The sequence below is a fragment of the Corvus kubaryi genome, unplaced genomic scaffold (genome assembly GCF_017639235.1).
Source record: "Corvus kubaryi isolate FWS band 111438036 unplaced genomic scaffold, C.kubaryi_AGA036_p1.0 37308, whole genome shotgun sequence".
In the NCBI taxonomy this organism is placed as follows: Eukaryota; Metazoa; Chordata; class Aves; order Passeriformes; family Corvidae; genus Corvus; species Corvus kubaryi.
In genome coordinates, this window is record NW_024581096.1 from 11,181,127 (window position 1) to 11,202,189 (window position 21,063).

At 45.4% G+C, this 21,063-nt stretch overlaps 1 protein-coding gene across 2 annotated transcripts; it reads left to right on the forward strand.

The window, feature by feature from the left end:
• Positions 1-419: 419 nt before the first annotated feature.
• On the forward strand, positions 420-20,843 carry GDNF (glial cell derived neurotrophic factor). Of its 2 annotated transcripts, none has more exons than XM_042028468.1 (3): positions 420-507; positions 1,791-1,988; positions 17,965-20,843. In XM_042028468.1, the coding sequence occupies exons 2-3, from the start codon at positions 1,817-1,819 to the stop codon at positions 18,447-18,449; spliced, it is 657 nt and encodes a 218-aa protein (XP_041884402.1). In that variant the 5' UTR covers positions 420-507; positions 1,791-1,816; the 3' UTR covers positions 18,450-20,843. The 2 variants fall into 2 exon arrangements, with proteins under 2 accessions (XP_041884402.1, XP_041884403.1); XM_042028469.1 differs by having other exon boundaries at positions 1,791-1,889.
• Positions 20,844-21,063: the final 220 nt, after the last annotated feature.

Here is a 21,063-nt window from a genome sequence, read left to right on the forward strand (position 1 = left end):
TGGTGTGCGTGTCCGAGTGGTGCGCGGCTCCCGGCAGTGCTGGACCAGCTGGCATTACAGGAGCGCTGATGTCTTCATCTGACTCCCCGCAGTTGTTGATGGAGTGTCTTTCTCAGATTTCCAGGCAGGGTCCCAAGCGCAGCACCCAGCGCCAGCTCCCGCTGCCAGGCGGCGCTCCCCGCGGCTCGGGCCGCTCCCGCCGCTGCTGAGCGCGGCTCCGGGGCCGGGGCGGGCAGAGACCCCCGCGGCGCCGCTCCTGCCGTGGGCACAGCACCTGCGGCGGCGGCGGGGGAGGCCGCCGGGGACTGGGCTGGCGGCTCCCCGCTGCCTCCATCCAGACCTGCGACCTTACACCCCCTCTTCCATACGTGTGTCCCCCTTCCCCCCTCCTTTGCGCAAAGAGGGTGCCGGCGGTCGGACCCCGACCTGCCCACATGCATCGCCCGTCCGGCCGGTCGACTCCACGGCATTAATGTCCATCTCGGGTCCGACGAGACCAGCTCAGAGGTGAGGGCGAGGATGGGTGCGCGGACGGGAGGACGGGGCGGGCGGGCACTGTCTCCGGGGGCACCCCGCAGCTCCCTGAACACGACGAGGTGCGAAGGCAGCGGCCGGCGGAGAAAGCGCGCACCGAGCGGCAGCCGCGCCCTAAGCCCCGCCGCTGGACCGGCATCTCCGCGGTTCCCCCCGGCGGGGCTGCGCCTCCCGGGCCGGACGCTGCCCTGTGCCGCCACCGGGCCAAGCCGAACCGGGCTGGGGGCAGCTGTTACCCCGGGGCGGCGTGCAGAGGGCAGCGGGTACGTGCCGTGGCAGACCTCGGGCAGGGCGGCCGGGAAACGAGGAGGAGAAAAGAAAAAGGGGCAAGGGAAGGGAAGGGGAGAAAGAAAGGGAGAAAATAGAGGATCGGTGAAAAAAAATAAAGAGAATGAAAGAGCAAGTAGGGGAGGAGAAGAATACGAGGAAAGGGAACTGAGAAGGGAAGGGAAGGAAAAAGAAGAGGAAGATTAAAGGGAGATGGAAACAAAGAGGAAAGGGAAAATGAAAGTGGAAGGAGAAAAGGGAAGGAAAAAGGAAATCTTGAAGCAAGGGGAAAGGGAAAGAGGAAGACAATAGTGAAAGGGGGAAGAATGGGAAGGAAGAATATAAGGGGGAAAAGGTGACAAATGAAGACGAAAGGTCAGATAAAAGGAGAGAGAAAATTAAAATGAAAGAGAGGACTGGATAGGAGAAGGGAAAGAGCGGGGGAAAGAAGAAAGGGGAAAAGAAAGATGGAAAAGGGAAAGGAAAGAGGCAAGAGAAAGGAAAGGGGAAGAGAGGGAAAGGGAAATGAAGGTTTGCTTGTAGCAGATCAAATCCGCACAGACCAGCACCCAAGATCAGCCCAGTCCTCCCCGGTCCAGCCCAGGAACAAGTGCTGGAGAAGCCCAAGGTGACCCACCTGCCAGTGAGCACAGGGACATGGTCACACTCCCACGTCCCTAGAAACAGACTTCTGGGACCTGCATGCCTGCATTCCCCAATGCAGCTTTCTCAGGCACAGAGGGACTGGAGGCCATCCTGTGCCTCCCTCTCCCACACCACTCACTTGCTGGGGAGAGCCCACCTTACTCTCTCTGCCTGCACTGGGAACAGGTTGTTGTTCCATCCTCTCTGTCCTCAGGCCTGGCCCGGGTGAACCAGGCTGATCTGGGGTGCGAGACTGCTCGCCTTTTTCTCAGGACTGACAGGGTGGGGGCAGGACTGGGGGAGCACAGCAGCTGGGAGCTAACCCTGCCTCTCCTATCTGCCAGGGGCCCGTGTTGGAAGGAGATCTAAGATGAAGTTATGGGATGTTGTGGCTGTCTGCGTGGTGCTGCTCAACACGGTCTCCACCTTGCCCCTGCCCACCGGTAAGACGCCTCCCAAGGGGTCCCCTTCAGTGGTAGAGGGACCTGAAGATGATCTCTCCCCCATCAGCCTGCTGCCTCCCTATGCTGTGCACAGTGACTGTAAGAAATATTCCCCTTTGTAGCAACTGCTGTCTGTCTTGCTAAACCTGCTTCCCTTTGCTCGGGCATCAGGATGAGGAAAGGATGCCCCCACTTTGTGCCCCTATTTCTCCACAGGCAGTGTCATTGGCTTTGGTCTTGCTCAAGCAGCTCCAAACCTAGTCATTCTCCAAAGCTTGGCGTTGACAACTGCAGTGGCAATGACCCCTGCCCACTCCAGCCCTGCCTTCTTGGTAGCCTTAAGATCCCTCTGGTTGAAAAACATGAGGAGGTGGGAAAGTTTGTTGTATGCAGAGGAGCCAAGAGGAGGATCTGGTTCACACACCTCGCAGCGCAGGCACTGAAACTCCTTCCCCACTGCCTCAGCCTCCGCTCCCGGCTCAGACCTGCCAATGCAATTATTCACTGCCTGTAGTGGGCGCAAGTCCTGATGGAGGCTTGGCTCCGTGATGGGAGGCACAGTACATATCCTGGAGTACTGCTGAGCTTCATTAAATCCTCCTTGGATTCTGACCTCGAAATTAGTGTGTCCGCATGGAAATTTACAGAAGAGTAGCTGCAGCAGGGTTAGGAGCTTGATGCAGAGAAATCCACATGAACTAGCTCACAGTAAGACAGTTTACAATCCAAATGGCAGATAATAATGCCTTGCTAATAATAAGTCTTGTACCTACAACAGCAGGTACAGGATTTTTACAATGGTATGTGAGTGTTATGTTAACTCTGGTGGCTTTTTAAAGAGAGAGGTAATAGGACGCAGTAAGAAGTGGCAGAATACTCACATGAATAGTGGAGACGTTCACTTAGCAGAGGCGCTGACACAGTTTGAAGGTTGCTTCTTTTGCCCTTGCTCAGCCCTCTCTGTTTAGCTTGTTACAGGATGCAGACAGTATCCAGTAATTGGGATTCATTTCTATCTCCTTTTCTGGAGGCATGTCCTTTCCCTGCGCCTGCCACAGCTCCAGTCACGGGCATCCGCGCTGGTTTCTCTGGGAGCAGCCAGGCTAACGCAGTGTGGAGGAACCAAGCATGAAATCATGTGCCATGACTTCACTTTGACCCCTCCCAAACACTCATCTCCTCTTCCACACACACACATCTATGTCTTTTCCCATTTAGTCTTCTCTCTTTCCTTCTCCTGCTAGTGTTTCCTCCTTGCTGGAATCTTGCCTAGGCTTCTGCCTCCACATATCCCATCCTGGGCTCCTGCTGCTCACAGACTGGCAGACCCTGACATCCTTTCAGGCCATCCACACAGGGAGGTTGGCCAAAAGTGTTTCCTAACAGGACTCCAGCCTGCCAGGATCATGGGTTTATCACACATGGTGATCTTCTCCATGGTGAGCCATGTGGCGGATAAGTGCTGTCCTACAAAAGGCAGTGACCAGCTTTTCAGGTCACTGTGTTCTTCCCCTCTATACAGGCTTGCTGAGGTGCTGGTGGAGTAAGAGCATTAGGGGGAAAGTTGTATCAGTCAGTTTGTAGCTCTGGCAGAAGCTACAGAGTGGGAGACCATTAATGCTCCATCTTTCCAGAGTGATAGTATTTGTATGATGCCTGCTTTTATCTTGAAACTACCTTCTGGGAATATGATCCCTGGTGGGCTGATTCCTCTGCAGCTCAAGGGGACAGGCAGCAGTAGTGATTCTCTCAGTTCCTAGTATCCAAAACTTCTCATCATTGTCTCTTTTTTTTCCTTTCCTGTGGATTGGGTAAACAAGAAGCAGGAAGAAAGACAACCTATGTTTTACCTGGGCTGTGTTAGTATCAATATTATCTTTGTTTCCAGGGTAAGGCATAGTCTTAGCCATGCAGAGCTAGGTCACCAGTTATTGCCCAGGATAGCCATTTGAGAAAGGGCTGATAGTTTGGTCTCAATCTCTTAACCCTGTGTATCACAAACAGATGGGCCTGGCTGCAAGGGGAAAGGAAGCAGTGCTGTTCTCCATGTCAGAAATAAAGGAAAACCCAGAGTGTTCCTGTCATCTTTGTATGGCAGCAGTTAACAAAACAACCGAGCCTGAAAGTTAGAAACGCTTCCCTATGTTGCCAACTCAGATGAGTCAGGGGAGACCTGCAGAAAGGTGACTGCAAGAGAGCAGTGAAATACTTTGATCCACTTTTATACTGTTTGATTTCAAAGTGTGTGGAGAACAGTCTGCAAACAGGCTATGAGGCTGATCCTACCCAGGCACATTGCTGCCTTCCTGCTGCAGCAGCACTTCGCTCAAGTCACTCCCATCAGTGTCTTTGACATATTTGTTCTCTCAATTTGGTGGCATGCACCCTTCAGCACAGGAAAGACAAAGAACCAAGTACACAAGAGGAATTGATATCTACACCATGTAGATTTCCCTGTCCACTTGGAGGCTTCTGTCACCATCAGAGCACAATGTAGCATGAGCATGGAGGTGTGCTTACATCTCCCCGGCTGTCTGCTGGTGAACCTACCATGTATTCATATCTCTGTGGATGCTGTTGGTCAACTGCTTTGCTAAGGGCTTTTGCAGGAGACAGCTCACAAAGAGGTGGGAGCACCATCATCACCTGTGTTGCCTCATATGCATGGGGCAGTGTGTGGGCCCTGAGCAGGACTGGGTGCTGTGTGCATTCAGAGAGAGGTGCACTGCTGTCCCCTAAAGCAATCCAAGTGAAGACTGAGTGGGGAGTAGCCATTTTGCTCCAAGGTGCCCACAGAGAATTTGGGTCTCCCACACACCACTTGCATCAGGTCTTAGTAGGATTGTGAGATCAAGTCCACTCCTAAGGGCAGGCCAAACAGCTTGGTGGAGCACAGATCTGTTTCCCAGGCCCTTGACACCTTTTTGCATTCTCATTTGATGGAATTGCTTTCTCTGCAAAGTGCTCTGAAGTCACCTGATGTCACCCCATCCCTTTCAGGTTGGCTTGAAACCTTCCTTCATTCCAGGCTCCAGGCAGGGTTCTAACCTCGTGGGCTGATCAGGTGTAATGTGCTGACCTTTGCTGTTCAGGGCAGTAATTAGAGATGGCAGAGGGTGCTAGCAATTGCAATCTTCTGCATTTTTAATTGGACTGGAGGCTGGAGTATCCACCACAAATGTAGTGCATTAGAGATGAATCCAGTATTTGTAGGTGTTTTTCATCAATATTCATGGGATAGCTTATTTCACACTCACAAAAAAAAAAAAAAAAAAGTAGAGTTTGTAACCATTTCTTTGTTTCTCTTACGCTACAATCCTCTGGGGGAAGAACACTATTAGCTTAAATACCAAATGCAAGTAGAACAAATATAAACCAAATTATTATAAACTAAATACTAAGTCAGCAGCCTCAGAAGCATGACAGTGCAGAGGGAGCCAAACACTTGTTTGCCTTATACACAGTCCCCAGCAAATACATCTTGTAACGGCTTGCTGTTGGATGCACATAATCAACAGGTACATGAAGACTGGAATGTCCTAAAATTCATGACATGATATGTATTCTCTTGATCAAGTGAGAAGCTTTGCTAAGAATGAGTGGTAAGCAGGTAGAATTAAATGAAACATCTCACCATGGGATTTTCCCTCCTAGCAAGAGGAAAAGGTGGGGTTTTTGCATCAGGGTGTCTGAGTTACTCTACCGCTACTGAATGGTCATTAATTGCTGGAGCTCCTTTGGTACATGCTGTGACACACGATGGTATGTGTGTGTTATACCTCTGTTAAAAATTCTTCTTACCCCTGCTAAGAGGTATTTGATGTTAAGTTACTGCTTTTTGCTGCAATTTTATCAACTAATACAGAAAGTATCTAGAAAAAATAGTGATGTTGTAGGGCTCTTTATGGCAAAAGCAGTATTTAATTATGCTTCCAACAGAATGCATTTCATTCCCTACAATATTTATTAGGCCCATTCACTGTTATGAACTACAACTCTCATGTTTCTGTCCAGGCTTTGCTGCTCAGCACAACTACAGTGTGGCATATGTGCTTTAGCCTAAGACACCCAGAAGCTGCATAGGTGGCCTGCCCTGCACAGTAAACCCGTAACAAAGAATGCATCACAGAGGTGTCAGCCACACTGAGCAGGTGCCACCCTGCATCATCTGATCCCTGTGTACCCAGCGCAGCCAATGCATCCAGCACAGCTGTTGCATCCTGCCAGTGTCAGGTCGAGTGTGCCTGGGTGCCCGAGCCAGCACATGCATGCACTAAAGTTTGTTTGCACAGGGATGAGCAGGTTATCGAGGTATTCAGAAATCCCAAGCATTCAGATGAGTCCATTCATGGGCAAAATTCTAGACAAAGAAGGAAACAGGCTTGATCTGGTTAAGTCTAGAGGCATGTAGCCCTAAAAGCAAATTCCTCTGGAGTTTCACATATAAATACTGAATATACTCCAGAGAAGAGCATTCTGTGACTAAAGGAAGAAAGTTCTGAAATGCAGGATAATGAGGCTCTATTCTCATTTTGACTTATCCTTTTCTGAAAGTTTTACTTCTTTGCTGTTTTTCAGTTTAGGGAGCTCAAAAAATTGCCAGTGAAACTGTGGATCCTGTTAAATGTTTTGCAGGTGTTTATCGACAGATAATGCACCTGGACATACTTTTCTTGGTCATCTTTCATAAGCCTCTTCAGTATATTTTAGAAATCCCTGGGTTCAGGGTTTGCAGATGAAGAGCTTCAAAACATTCCTTGAAAGGCTGAAGAATTCAGTTGTGTGAAGTATTCATCAGACTGTTATTGAATTTAGTGGAGGAGGCATTGTTTGTCCACTAGCAGAAGATCCTCAGACTGATAGATTGTAATGTCTTTGTAAATTATACTGTTCCTGGTTAGTACTGCAAAAAGCAGTTCTAAAATAATTAAAGTTACAAAGACTTTGAGAAGTCATTTGGGTCACCAAATCCCACCCTGCCGCAAATGCAGCTGTTCAGGCATGGACATCTAGTGCAAATATCCAGCTTTCATCCCCCCCCCCCACACTGCCTAGTCATCTATCACTGCAACATAAAACTTGTAGCACATAGGCCAAACCCTACATAACTACATTTGTTGTGGATTCCCATATTTTTGAGGTAGTAATTTAATAAGTAGAAATAAACAAGGAATACAAAATACTGCAGCAGAACTGTGTTCAGGATCATCAGACATCTAAATAGGCCACTGACACATTAGCGTTGGTAGAGTGGTTAGCACTGCAGAGTGGTCATTTTTTATGAAACAAAGCTCAGTTTCTGATCAAGTGATATCCTCTGGTAAAGTGAACCAGAGGAAAGATTTCAGTGGTTCTTGGAATTTCAATCCTGATTACAAAGAAAAAGAAAGAAAATAGGATCAAAAAGATTTACTTGAGACAGCTGCAAATAAAATATTAAGACACAAATTACATGTTAGAATATGTTTTAAGATCAAGGACTTAAAATTAATTTTGTGAGGTATTTCATGTACCAGCATTCTTTTAAAGGAATAAAGCTGCTTGTATAACCTAGCAGAAGTTTAGGCTGTATGTATTATACAGCACTTAAACTGAAACCTGCAGGTGTATTTCTTTGAAGTCTTTGGGAGTCATGCAAATATTTTAAAGATTATTGAACAGGGATATTCTTCAAAAGAAGCAAGCACTGAAATCCTTGTATTTGTTTTCCTGTGTCGTGACTGGGCAGCGCTAGAGCAGTATGCTAAATCTTCTCTGGTGGCCACATTTTCACAGGCAAGCTGGTCCTCTTTAAATAACAAGCTATGTACAAACATTTGCACTATCTCTGCTCCCATCCAAAGCATTTCTTTGGCAAAATCAGTCAATAGTCAGGAAATTTCTGAAAGGAGGCAGTATCCAGTGTAGCAGTTAGGAAGGACCTTGCTCTTCTGAGCACATGCCAGCATTATCTGGCAGGTGCCAGTCCACACTTCCCAACATGAGACCTTCTGCAGTGGAGTACCTGCACCTGCCCTAGAGCCAGGGATGGATTATTATAATAATAACAATTTTCAACCAGCAATATGAAAACCTTCCATATTTTTCCTTTTGCAAACTCATTGAATTGAAGGTAGGGAAGGGCAACAGTGAAAGATCATGCGTTACTTATAGATCAGATCAAATCTGATAGCAGCAGAGGTTGCCACAAAGAAACATCAGCCAAGATTTTGCCCAGACTGCTCTGCCATTCACTGCCCCAGGGAAGAGAGCGGGTTAGGGTCTTTTTAGGGTATGTTCGTTCTGCTTTGCTGCATGTCTTTGTTCCTTGGGGACTCCCCTAAAACCCAGTGGGAGAGGCTGTGTAAGAGCACAGGTGGCCCAGTAATAGCTGATGTTATCGATTTAGGCATGCTCTTTCCCTTCAGTGAACTGTTACTGAGGAGGGGCTGGGTTACCATTGTGGGGTTTTACTGATGTCGTAAGAGGGCTGGGCTGGATCATTTTTGCACCAGGGATGGTGAAGAAAATACCATCAGTATTTCCCCCTTTAAAACTTGTGTGCTTGCCTATTAGCTGGCTGCAGGTGTTCTTGCTAACAGAGATTGCAGGTTTCAGGTCCTGCTCATATATACTCATCTGAGGCTCTTGCAGGATTTGAGGTTCTAGCTTAACCAAATACTCATTGTAAACCTAGGTTTTACTGGGAAGCTGGATGTTTACACAGCACAGTATGGATGTGGAAGGGTACCAATCTTAGGGAGGAGACAACAGGTACGTGTCTTCCCCACTCCTGGCTTCAGGGAGGGCACTGGCACTTTTTCTATCTTCCCCTTTTACTCTCTTCATGCTGTAATTTCTGATGAAGGGATGCCCTGAGGGTGCTGATGTACCCACCACCCCATAGGATAAGGTCCTAGTGCAGATGGGCTCCTGACAGCAGCGGCAGGAGCTGCTACAAAATCTTGAGTGTGACTGCTGAAAAGCCATATGCTCTATGGTGCTCAGAGCTGGTGATTCAAAGCTCTGTGTCAGAGGCAAGACCACATCCTCCTGTTGCTCCTCTGCTCCTTGACTGCTAGTGCACCTCTGCCCACCCCAGAGAGGCCAGAGGCGGGGGTGGGCAGAGGAGGGCAGCCCATCATTGAGCAGTATCCTGTGAGCAGCCTTCCTGGACTGGGTGAAGAACAAGAAATTCTTGTGAGCAGGTCAGCACATGAGGCAACTTCCTCTGCTTAACATGGTTCATCTGACCTTGCTGTTCCCCCCTGCTCTCAGGGACTTCCCACATTGGCAACAACTGTGGTGGCCCTATTGTCTCCCCCTGTTTTTCCTCTGTTGGAAACCAGCATTTCTACCTGCAAGAATGCAAGCAAAGTACAGAAGGGGAGGCACTGCCAAGCATGGCAGAGTGAAAATACGAAGGACTCTGTGGATTTGTCATTATGACCAACACATGGGAAACTGCAGGCTTAGCTAGTGAGCTACAAACACATAACTTGACTGCTCCATTAGGAGCAAGAACACCAGGAAGGTCAATCCTGGGCCTTCTGCCGGGTTTGCCTCATCATACTTGACTGGTGCGAGTGGCCCTGGCATCATCCACTGGGTTATTTAGCACTTGCCTTGATGAGAGACAAGTGACACCAGGGAGAGACTCCATTTCTAAGGGCTCTCTGAGTCTGAGGGGAGGCCACAGCATGGGCTGGGATTGAAGTAATACAGAACTGTATTAAACATTTAAAGATAAACTGACTCTGGTGTGTTTGATGCTCTATTTCCTAATGGATACAATCAATTTGTTTCCATTTCACTCTTGGTCCCATGGATTTTCATGTAAGGCATGAAAGCAAAGTTATGCCTCAGAGAGGTGGTATTTTAATTGTTTAAATACCAAAAACATTTCAGCATAACTATTCTTAACACCCGCCTTCACTTAGATGCCTTCATATACTACTCTTTGTCTTTTTATACAAAATATTTCATTTTCAGTTAAACAAATGGTTTATCCCCATCACAGCTGCTACTGCCCCATCACTTTGCAAAGCAGAATGATCATCACGTTAGTAATTTTAACCTGGATAAGATTGCTCTTCCACAAGCAAGTTGTTCCAAATCTCTCCTAAAGTATGTCTTTGTGGTGTGAGATGGAGGCATTCTGTATTCAGATAGGCTATGTCCACTATAATGAGCACATGAAAACAGTACTGCAAAGCAAGCTAAATAAAAAAATAATTATTGAATAATGATTATGAAGTAAAGTAATATTTTGATTATGAAGGTCCCAGATTAAAATACCAGAGCTGTTTCTGAAAAGGGGCCATTTAATCCTAATGCAGATCTGGATCTAAATTCTCTAAATACTGCTTACCATTACAGTTAGCTGGATTAAACCCCTAGAACTCTGAAATCATACTTTAGGGCCTGATACTGCTGTTTGAACTTCTGTAATTGAAAGACTGTGCTCAGGTTAAATAATTTAGTTAAGTGTCTGGTCTAATATTTTTATGTGATAGCTATACACTGTCACAAATGCATGCAAGAAAGATACAATCTAAAAGCAAAATCTAATTTTATAATGTTTAATATACCTTTTGTGACTTCTGCTACATCACTTTAGCTCAGGGTATGTAAAGTGCCAAATTATGTGGCAGTGACATGTTTACATTTTTCTGAGATCATTATGGAAAGCTATTCTGTAAAGCACAGTTTCAAACAACTTAAGATGTCAAGTTTTATGAAGTTGAAAAAAAGAAAAGGAAAACCCACTGATGCCTTGAGAGGCCACCTAAAAACAGAGACTAGACAAGAATAAGGGAATAAAAGTAGGTATTTATTTGAAAGGCCTTCAAAGGTACCCCTGGGAGCCAGAGGCTGTTGCTGAGATGGACCCCAAGATGGACGGCAGGTCACAAGTTCTTCACACTTTTGTAAGTTTGATTCATTAGCACATCAGGGTTAATTCTCCAATTAAAGCTTCAGTTAATGACGTAGTTTCCCAAGCTCAGACCCCTCTTAAGATGTTGGATTACATATTTTGGGCCTAGGACTGTCTGAGTGTCCTTGGAGAGCAGGCCTGGAGAGGATTTGTTATGTCTACCTAGCATGAGAGAGCAGAAGAACAGGCTACAAGAAACTTCAGAGTTACACACTAAGCAGTGCAGGATTTGAAAAGTATGAAAGTTAAAACCTAAGGCAACACCACCTATATAAATTCTTATTTTGCGATATACAGGATTTAAGCTTTTCTTGTATGCCATAAGAGACAGCATGGTCAGAAGAAACTGTAGTTAGTCTTTTAAAGGTACAAAAAGAAGTAACTGGATTTTTTTCTCAAAAATTGAAGATCCAAACCATCAGTTTGTGGTCAGGTACAAGCTGAGAATTTCTTGCTTTACCATGCTGGGTTGCTGCCATTGCATGTGGAGGACTACTTTGAAATGAATCTGCTGATAGTGCAATCAAATGAATAGATTTACAAAATATAATTGCAATCACATTTGAACAGACAGAAATAAATTGTCCATTTTTACTAAATGGAGGCTGTTTTTTCACGAATGGGACGAGTTTGGTTTGAGTATCCATTTAGACCTGTTTCATGTAGAAATCTATCAGAACACTGTGTAATTCATTCTTCTAAAAAGTGCAGGGATCAGATCCCAGTCCTGGTGTCATGTGGTGTCTCTAATTAAATAGAAATGCAAGGACAGGTTCTGGGGGGTTGCAGTGGGGAAGATGCCTGTAGGAAAGCACATTTGCCTGCACGCCCAAAGCAGAACTCAGGACTGAATTTCTTCAGGGGCTAATGGGGAGTGCCATGGCTGATTGGCTGCAGGATCCTGTACTCATACATGCTGCCAGCTCTTCTTGTGCCCAGGGGACGGAGGTCATGCTTGGGGACAGGCAGGTCAAAACTTCAGGTTCCAGACAACATCAGTGAGGCAAGAATTTCAGTTTGCAATACAGAGGGGTGTTCCAAACCTAGGAGGCTGGGTCAAAGCTATGATCTGACTGTGCCCTAAATGTTCAGAAAACAAGCAAACAGCAAGCAGATGGTGCAAATATTCTTGTGTTGTTTTTTTTTTGGTTTGGTTTGGGTTTTAAATTGGTATTTTAAGTTAGTCTCTCTCCTCTGGTGAAGGTGTTCACCAACTCTGCTCCCAGCCTGAACCTTCTGCTAGATTCCCATTTTTCTCTGTCTCGTGACATTTCATTCTTTCCTTCTTGGCTTTTTTATTCATTTTTCTGGTCATGTGAGAGAATCCTCAGCAATCAAGAGCCTTTGTTCAGCTGGACAAGGGAGACAGAGAAGGTGCCCAGAGGCAGACTAGCACATGGACTGTCATCTACACCCAGCATTCTTGATTCTCTGGCCCTAGAAAACAGACTCTTGCTCTTGTTGCAACCATAGGAAAATGCTCTGCCTGTTCCCACCTGGGTGGTCAGGTCCTTGGCACAGTAGTGAAAGAAGGAGCATGGAAAGGAGCTGCAGGAATGAGCTGAGTGGAGCAGGACACTTATGGCGGATGCAGTTCCTATAAGCCCTGCTGCCTACCCCAGGCTCCTGCTGGAGGGGTGCTGGACAGAGGTGATGCATAAACACCTACAGGTGCCTGCACACAGACTGCCTCCAAGGGACTTCCTCAGGGAGCTGGACAGTCAGGAAACAGCTTTGAGAATTGTGACAAAAAACCCAAACAAAACCTCATGACTTCACACTGGTCTTGTGAGAGACCACAGCACCATAGCTTAAGCAGTGGGGCTCAGCCTATCACATGCATCCAGTGGGGTCTGTGAGCCTTTCTCCCACACTCTGAACAAGACACACAGAGACCCTGTGTTCCCTGAGGGAAGATTTTACTTTTCCGGGACATACGTTCTTTTCCTTTGGGGAACACCTGTTTTGAGATGCATCACAGGTGCGAGACAACCTTTGCAAACCTATATTGAACACATGCTGCTCTGGGCTATCCTATCCTGTCCCATCCTGTCCTGTACTGTCCTGGATGTCTTTCAATTTTTAAATTCTAATTCCTTTACACCCTGGGGCTTGGGACCAGGAACTACTGCTCAGAGATCTTTGCTGCTTTAATGCCACAGTATCCAACCATTTTCTGCTGGCACATTGCACAACATGACAGGCATCTGTCATGTGTTTGTTCTCTCAGCTTTCCCACCAGAAGGCAAGTGTTTTCAGTAAACTAGTTTGTTTTGAAAAAATGTGTGTGTGTGTGTATAATTAGTCGTATTTGTGTCTGTGTATGTGTAAATGAAGCACACATACACACACATGCAAAATGTGTATCTGCTTCTCCCAGGGGTGTGAAATCCCCCCAGCAAACTCTGTCTGCTGCACAATCAAGTCAGCACAGTCCATGCAGTATGAGATAAGCAAAGATGCTGTGAGACTATAAACATATTCTCAACAAGTTGCAGACAGAAGGGTAACAAAGTACACCTCTATCAAAGGGCTTTATTCAGTTCACAAACCATGTCTCCATGCTAAGGCAGCCCCTATGAATGTGGTGATGTTCCCTGGCCACAGCTCAGCTTAGCACCCCAGTTGTCCCCAACAGAACTTACAACAGAGCAGGGACCAAACAAGTGCTCAGCATGTGGTGTCTGTGGTGCAGAGAAGTCTCAGCATCCCTGGAGCACATCTACCAAGTGCCTATCAGGATGGGGACATCCTGCAGTCAGTCTTCTCCACCTTCCCTTCTGTCTATTAGCCTTTTACAGAGTTTAGTGCTTGGTCAGTGGTTATTGCTCATTCATGTATGATGTCTGGTGGTAGCTTCCTTAGCACTTACCTCTAGTGCCTTGTTTCAACCCATCATGCCTGGTGTCAGTGCTGGTGTTTCCACTTGATTGCTCTGGGTCCTGTTTCAGCAGTTTTTCGTAGCATTTTGTTTAAGGCTCTAGGTCTTCACACCTATACATATTGGACAGCTGAATATCCCTACTGAGCCATGACAGCATCTCAGCACAAGGTGACAAGCCTCCCTTCACTCCTGGTTGTTAATCTTTCCTCCAGACCCCTGTGACCCACATTCCTAGAGACTGCTTGTAGTCACACTGATGGCTCTAATCTAATCCATCAAGCAGCAGAAAATTAGCTGATTGCAGGGATTGGACCTATCCCTAAAACTGTTAAATTATGGAAGCAAACTTGGGATACCTTGGCAGTGCATTGGAAGCTGCCAAAAGAACATTGATGCCCTGCTCATGACCAGTTTGGGGATCCACAGGCAGAGGGGAGTGTTGCTTACAGAAACTTGCAAGGTGTTACTGAGTAGTTCAGTAATGCAGCTGCCATCGTGTTGATTGGTGTACCCATATGGCCTGTAACAGCACGTGTATTTTAGGTGGGCAGACACCGACCAGGATCGAGAGCACATTTTGTCAAGGGGAGCTCTGTGACCACTCTTTCCACCAGTTTCCTATTATCATTCACTTGCCTTTTATCTCCTCATGTGATGTAATCTCCAAATGTCGGGGATCACTGCAGGAGTCTTACTGGTAGATTTGGATGTCTGCAAGGGATAGTTTCCAATTCCCTGGCTGAAGGGAAACTCCACGCTGGAGACAGGAAATTAGAATTCATCTTACTGATAGTGCTGGCATTCCTCCCAGTGAATTTCCCAAGAATATCCTGGTGCCGCAGCAGGTGATGAACAGAGCAGGGATCCCCAGCTCCATTAGACAGTTGGAACACTTCTTGCACGGTTCGTGTTAGAGCCTTAGTGAGATTAGCAGGATCAGTCATGCTGCTAGTGGCCCCAAATTCTGGGTGCAGCTAGTCTGTGTGTGTAGGTAGGACTTTTCTACTTGGATATGCTGTTGGTCTGATTACTTGATCTACTTTTTGCCCTGCTGCTCCCACCTTCTACAGGGTTGACAGCACATGTTGGCATCAGCAGCATTGCATGGGCCTCTTCAGTGGTGTGTTTCCTCAACCTGAAATCTCACAGGCCACGCGCAGCACAGAAGGCTCCCAGTGGCATAACCTGCCCTGGTGCGGCTGGGGTAGGAATCATACACGAAGCAGGATAGACCTCAGCATGTGCTTTTAGCACGTGGGCCTTCCCTCCTCTTATCTATGACCCTCCAGGTTATAGTTGGCAGAACAATGCTTGAACCCTGTAGCTGTCTGTTTGGTATTGGTAGATTCCTGCATGTAGCACTCTCACAGGGGTAGAGAGTATTTTTGTCCCTCAGTTGCAAGCCATTTAAAAATGATGTGCCCACTCGAATTGTTATCTCTTTGGGGAATCCACGGTTTTGTTTCTCCCTTCTTAGGACAGGGACACTTACACTCTCACTGCGCTGACAGTGTACCAGGCTTGAGATAAGTATGAGGCTGAAGGCTGCAAACAAGAATCTCTGCATATAGGTTGGCTTTCCCTGTAACTGTCTCCTGTCCCCTTCCTGATGTTTGATCACTGCATTAATTTTGTTAAGACGTCATATGTTTCCCTATGGTTGTGTTTCACTCTCCATAGCCAGGGTCTCATTGCATCATAATGTTGGTACAAGGGTTGGACTAGGAATACATGGAAGAGGTGTGGGCTGGGGTAGTCACAGTAGTATGTGGGGGGGGAAGCTGAAGGTCAGAATGGAGAATGGCACTTCTAGAGCCATCTTCTCAGGGCTACATCCTTCTCTTATTTGGTTATAGACTAAGAAACCTAGTTTCTGTGTAAGAAATCTAGAAACTACTCAGTCCCAAACCAATCTGCCAACTACTTTCTGTCTGTGTCTGTGTCAGGGCCAAGTTTATACTTCAGCAATGGGGGTTATGTGAGCTCCATGTGGGTCATCTTTTTTAACTGAATCTAGAAACGTGTCTAGCCTTTGTTGCTTTAAAGGAACAGAGCCCACGTATCGCCTGGACCTGGTTCTTGCTCAGTAGAGCAATATTTGTATGGAGTAGGTAGACCAGCCTGTTCTTCAACAGGGCTGGGTGGTACATCCAATGGATGTGCCATCCTTGCAGCCCCCTCCAGCAGGTATGGCTCACAGTGGGTATCTCTGCTACAGAGACAGAGGAGTGCAAGAAAGGTGTACTGACCTTTGGTATCACAGGAATATGGGGCTGGGTGCAGGGTCCTGCCTTGTTCAGGTTCCACATAGCTGTATAGATAGCAGCCATCCTTCCTTCATGTCTTTGACAGTCACTGGCCTGTGACACTGTTGTCTTTAGCATGGATATCTGTAAAACAAAGTGTAATTCACTTTTTTCATCTCCAAACTCTACAGTTTATGGCATTCTGCTTGCTTCGTATCACCCTCATTATCTGGAGATTTCCAGCCTCCACTACTCTTTCACCAGTCTAAACTTTTTTGCTGGATCAATCCACCAAAAAATACATACTTCTGATCCATCACTGTTTTATCTTGGAGGGAGGCCTCTAGGATGTGGCAGCAGTCCCTGTTCCTCCTTATATGCAGATGCACTCTGTTTCAGCAGGTTTTTGTACTGACAGAGTTAGGATTCTGCTGACCCCCATCTCCTCTGTATTTGGTGCTTCTGCTGAGGATATGAGTGTGCACTCTTGCTAGGCAGTGAGGGACAGCCTCATGCCTTCCTCTCTCCTGTTAACAGAGTCCATGCTACCCTGTGTGAACTGGGTACCTGTGCTGCCTGGTCTCCCACTGGGATTCCTGTCTTACTGTGCTCCTTAGGGAAATGTGTTGCTGAGCCTTTGCCTAAGGAGCTGTTCCTATCTCAGCACCTCACTGAGTGGGAGCCTCTGTTGCTTACTGAAGGTACCAGCCTCTGACCAGGTGCACTGCACTGGATATTGCCTCACCCAAAGTTTGCTCTACCTGCAATATTTGTAGCAGTATTGGAGATGGATTTCCCACATGTGCAGGGCTGGGGTGACACTGGTCTGTTACAAGTTAGGTTGTTAGGAGTTAAGTACAGAAAGAAGCATTCTCTTAGGACTTACTGAAAAGGAAGAACTCTTAATTTTTGGCCAATTAATACAAAAAAACCCCTCAATATTGCAACGTAGTTTTTATGTTTAAGATACAGTCATTAATAATGTGGTGTAAGGGCACCTACACACAGGGTCCTGACAGCCTGACCCCCTTTAGTTCTCTGTGTTCACTAAAGCAGGTAATTCTGAGGGATTTAGTCCATGGGAAATTTAAGGATTTCAAAATGCAATTTTTTTTCCCAAATCATGAAGAAATGGCAAAATTTAGGACCATTTCAGAACACATTTAATTTCACCCTTCTTGAAGAGGCTCATTCTGTTAGTATCAAAACACTTCTTTGATTTCATCATATAATTTATTTGAATAATTTATCAATGATAGAATATGTATTAGGTGATAAATTAAATAGATTAAAAATTAAATCTTCTTGAAGGGAAAATGCATTAATAATATTTCCACTGCCCATTAACATAATACTTCTATTCTGACCTATTTCTACTCAGCATCTAGTCTAATCAGCATCTTGTGATACAAAACACTTACATGAGAAAATTTTCAAAAGCTATGAAAATAATTACCCCCAGAAGCATTAAAAACCCAGGCATTCAGCCAGAAATAATATCTCAGCCTGGTACCCCAGGAAATCCTCCTTCTGTCATGCCCAAAAACCTTATTGATAGGTGGCTTTGGCAATACTAACTGCTGCTGGTGTGAAAAGAAAATAATTAACAATTATAATCACAAAATTGCTTTAAAGAAACCTCTTCCTATTGCTGCTTTGCTGGGAAGAGTCTGTATAACCTCTTTACAGTGGCTTCAGCTACCTATTAACTAATATTGGTACCATGACGTGCTTTTCCTTCCCTCTGTTTTCACAGGGCTCATTCAATTATTAAAAAATGTGCTGAAATGCTACCAAGCATCAGCAGACACCCACAGAAATACAAATATGTCTCATTTATCTTTCCCCAAATGAGTTTCCATGATTATCTAAACCATTTCAAATTCTCCTTGATTTCTAAGGGTCCTGGGCATGTGTTCTGAAGTGATGGACAGAAAAGCTTGCATGTGCATAATATTTTTGAGCTGTGAATGACAAACTTCACGATAACTGATGTATGACAAAGCCTTTTCTCTCTTTCCCAAACAGCTAATATGCCAGAGGATTATCCAGATCAGTTTGATGAGGTAGTGGACTTTATTCAAGCCACTATTAAAAGACTGAGGAGGTCACCAGATAAACAGACTCCAATTTTTTCTAGGAGGGAGAGAAACCGTCAAAATGCAGCCACAAACATAGAGAATTCCAACAGAAAAGGAAGGAGAAATCAAAAGGGCAAAAATCGAGGATGTGTCTTAACAGAAATACATTTAAATGTGACCGACTTGGATTTGGGATATGAAACCAAAGAAGAGCTAATTTTCCGGTATTGCAGTGGATCTTGTGATGCAGCTGAGACCACCTATGACAAAATTTTAAAAAACTTAACCAAAAAGAAAAAACTGGTCACCGACAAAGTGAGGCAAGCCTGTTGCAGACCCACAGCCTTTGATGATGACCTGTCCTTTTTGGATGATAACCTGGTTTACCACATACTGAAAAAACATTCCGCGAAAAGGTGTGGATGCGTCTGACAGCTGCATGCTGAGGCGGCACCAGTTTTCCATTCCTGCTGCGCTGCAAAGAGAGGGACCAAGGTTCCCAGGGCAGTGTCTGCTCCAAGTGGAGGAAAAAGGACCAAGAACACAGAATGAGGAGCCATGAGAACCTGGGGATAAGGAGGCATGCGGCAGAGTAGAAGGATGGAGACTTCTGACGTCCTATGGGGATTTAGATAAAAGCTCAGGTGGAGATGACGATGGATGGATGATGTGCACGCTACCTTTCCTGTTTGACTCAGTCCACCATCAGTGAGACTCAATCCATGAGGAACGTGCTTAAAAACACAACCCTGCCATACCATGCTGTGTTGTAGTTATGCCATGACATACCAGTTATACCAAGAAGCTTAGCTAAGAAGTAGCTTAGGAGTACCTTACTAATCCCCTGTGCCCTCAGCTCTACTGAAAGACACATTGTGCTACTGCTCACTGGAGGGCAGTTCCCAAGTGCTTAGGACAACTCCTAAGCTATAAGGTTACCCTTGCAAGTAAGATGATATTGGGCAAATATCAAAATGACCAAGCTCAAGTTCTCATGAAGCAAAACAGTTCTGCTTACTGGCTAAGTTTGGTTATTTCCATCTTGTGTTTCTTCAAAATGAGTGCAGGACTTTGTTCTTCTGCTACCTGTGAAAACAAGTTGAGTTTTTAAGCACTTCTTCCTAGCATAGTAAGAGAAGTAACAAGCCCAGCCTACACAAAATGCATTTCTTTAGGTTTACAAAGGACTAACGTCACTTGCATAACTACATTTCTATTTGGTCATTGTGATTGAGAGAGACTACTTGATGCAATGCATCCCTTCAGAGACATAAGTATACAGAAGATATTTATTGAGATTAAGTTATTGTTATTTATTACAGTTCAGTAATGAGTCTCCTTATTTATTAAAGTGTCTTTCAAAGGTGCCAAAGCAGATGGCGCTTGGGGATATAGAGAGACAAAGACGTTGGGAACAACGGTCCATGCTTTTGATTGAAAGTGTTAACTTGAATGCAAAAAATCACTTACTTTACCTTTTTTTCTTTTAAACAAAATCTTGATTATGTTCACAAAAGGTAGTGCCGAAGCCTGCAGCCCTTATTCCAGTTCACTAAGCCTTTTGAAAATTACTGCAGTCATACATGTGCAGGAGCAGCAATGGCTCTGGATGAGTGAGGATCACAGGACTTGGCTCAACATTAGCAATTTGTTAGAAAAACTAATTTTAGTCATATTTTAAATGTAGCCACATTTGTTTTCTCACACTTTATGCCAAATGACCTCATATAACTATTGACAAATGGAAAATAATCACATTTAGCCTTATAATTTCTAGTTATATTTATTTAAGCTTTTCCTTCCGTACTTCCGTATAGAAGAGGTTAAATCCCTCTAACTAGTTAGCCCTGGATTTAATATAGCCTGCAAGTAAACAGTTGTGTTAAATAACCAGAGTGTTTTGTATAATTTGCTGAAACATTACAGGATCATACCCGTGCAGCAGAACAGTCCAAGTTTCCTTAGGAGGAGGGAGGTTGTACAGCAAAGGTGTTCATACGTGACCGCTAACACAAGCTCTCATTCTGGAGACATTTTTCCCAAAGGAGCAGGAGTGCAGGTCACTAGACATACCTGACAACCAGTGAAGCATCAACTCCCACAAAAGCAACATGAAAAAAAATCCCTATTGAAAACAATGGTCCAACCTTTTATCTCATGCATGTAATGGCTCTCCATGCTCATTTTGCCCTGGGCCTCTTGGGGCACCACTGAAGAAGGGTCTAGAGGTCAAAAAAGTCCCAAACAGGCATAGAAAGTTGTACCAGGTGTATGGCATGTAATTCATCCCCGACTGCCGCCGCTTTCCTGGGCGGAGGGAGGACAGCCCTGGACAACCACCCGCAGGTTCTGTTCTCACACTGCCATGGGGACACCATGCCTTCCATGCTGCGCAGGGGTGGTGACGCCACCACACTGGCACGATGTGGGCACCGAATGCCTGCCAGGCGGAGGGTCAGCTGCACTGCCGAGTGGCTGAGTTGTGACAGCGCTCAGAGCTGTGCTTTCCCTTGCTCCAGCTGATGAAAACTTGCCTCAAAGCATTTTCTGCGCAGCTTGAAGAGGCTGCAACCAAAGCGAATCTCTATGTTCAAAATACAAAAGGGTAAAGTTTGTGATTTTTTTTTTTTAAATTTGTTTTTTTGGTTTTTTTTAGTTTTTAGACCTTACTGAAGACAGGAGTGTGCTTCTCTGGATTTTTTTACTTCACCTGCAATTATATGTCTCAGTCATTTGTGTTAATCAACCAAAGTTCTCTACAGACTTTATTTTTGTACAATATTCATTTTATAACTTTTTACAAAATAAAATTCATTTCTATTGTTACCTGGTTGTTGCTTGTGCTTCCCCATTGTATAATTTCCAAGTTACAGTGTTGCCCAGTTTCCCAATCTGCATGAGACAATGCCGTGGAGCCAGCAAATCTTCTATGAAGTGGAGCCATCCTCTCCTATCTCACCACCACCTTTAATGTGGATCAGAGGTGTCTGTAGCTTCTTAGTGAAACACAACTGAGTCACTGCAATAACTGACTTGAAAATGTGTG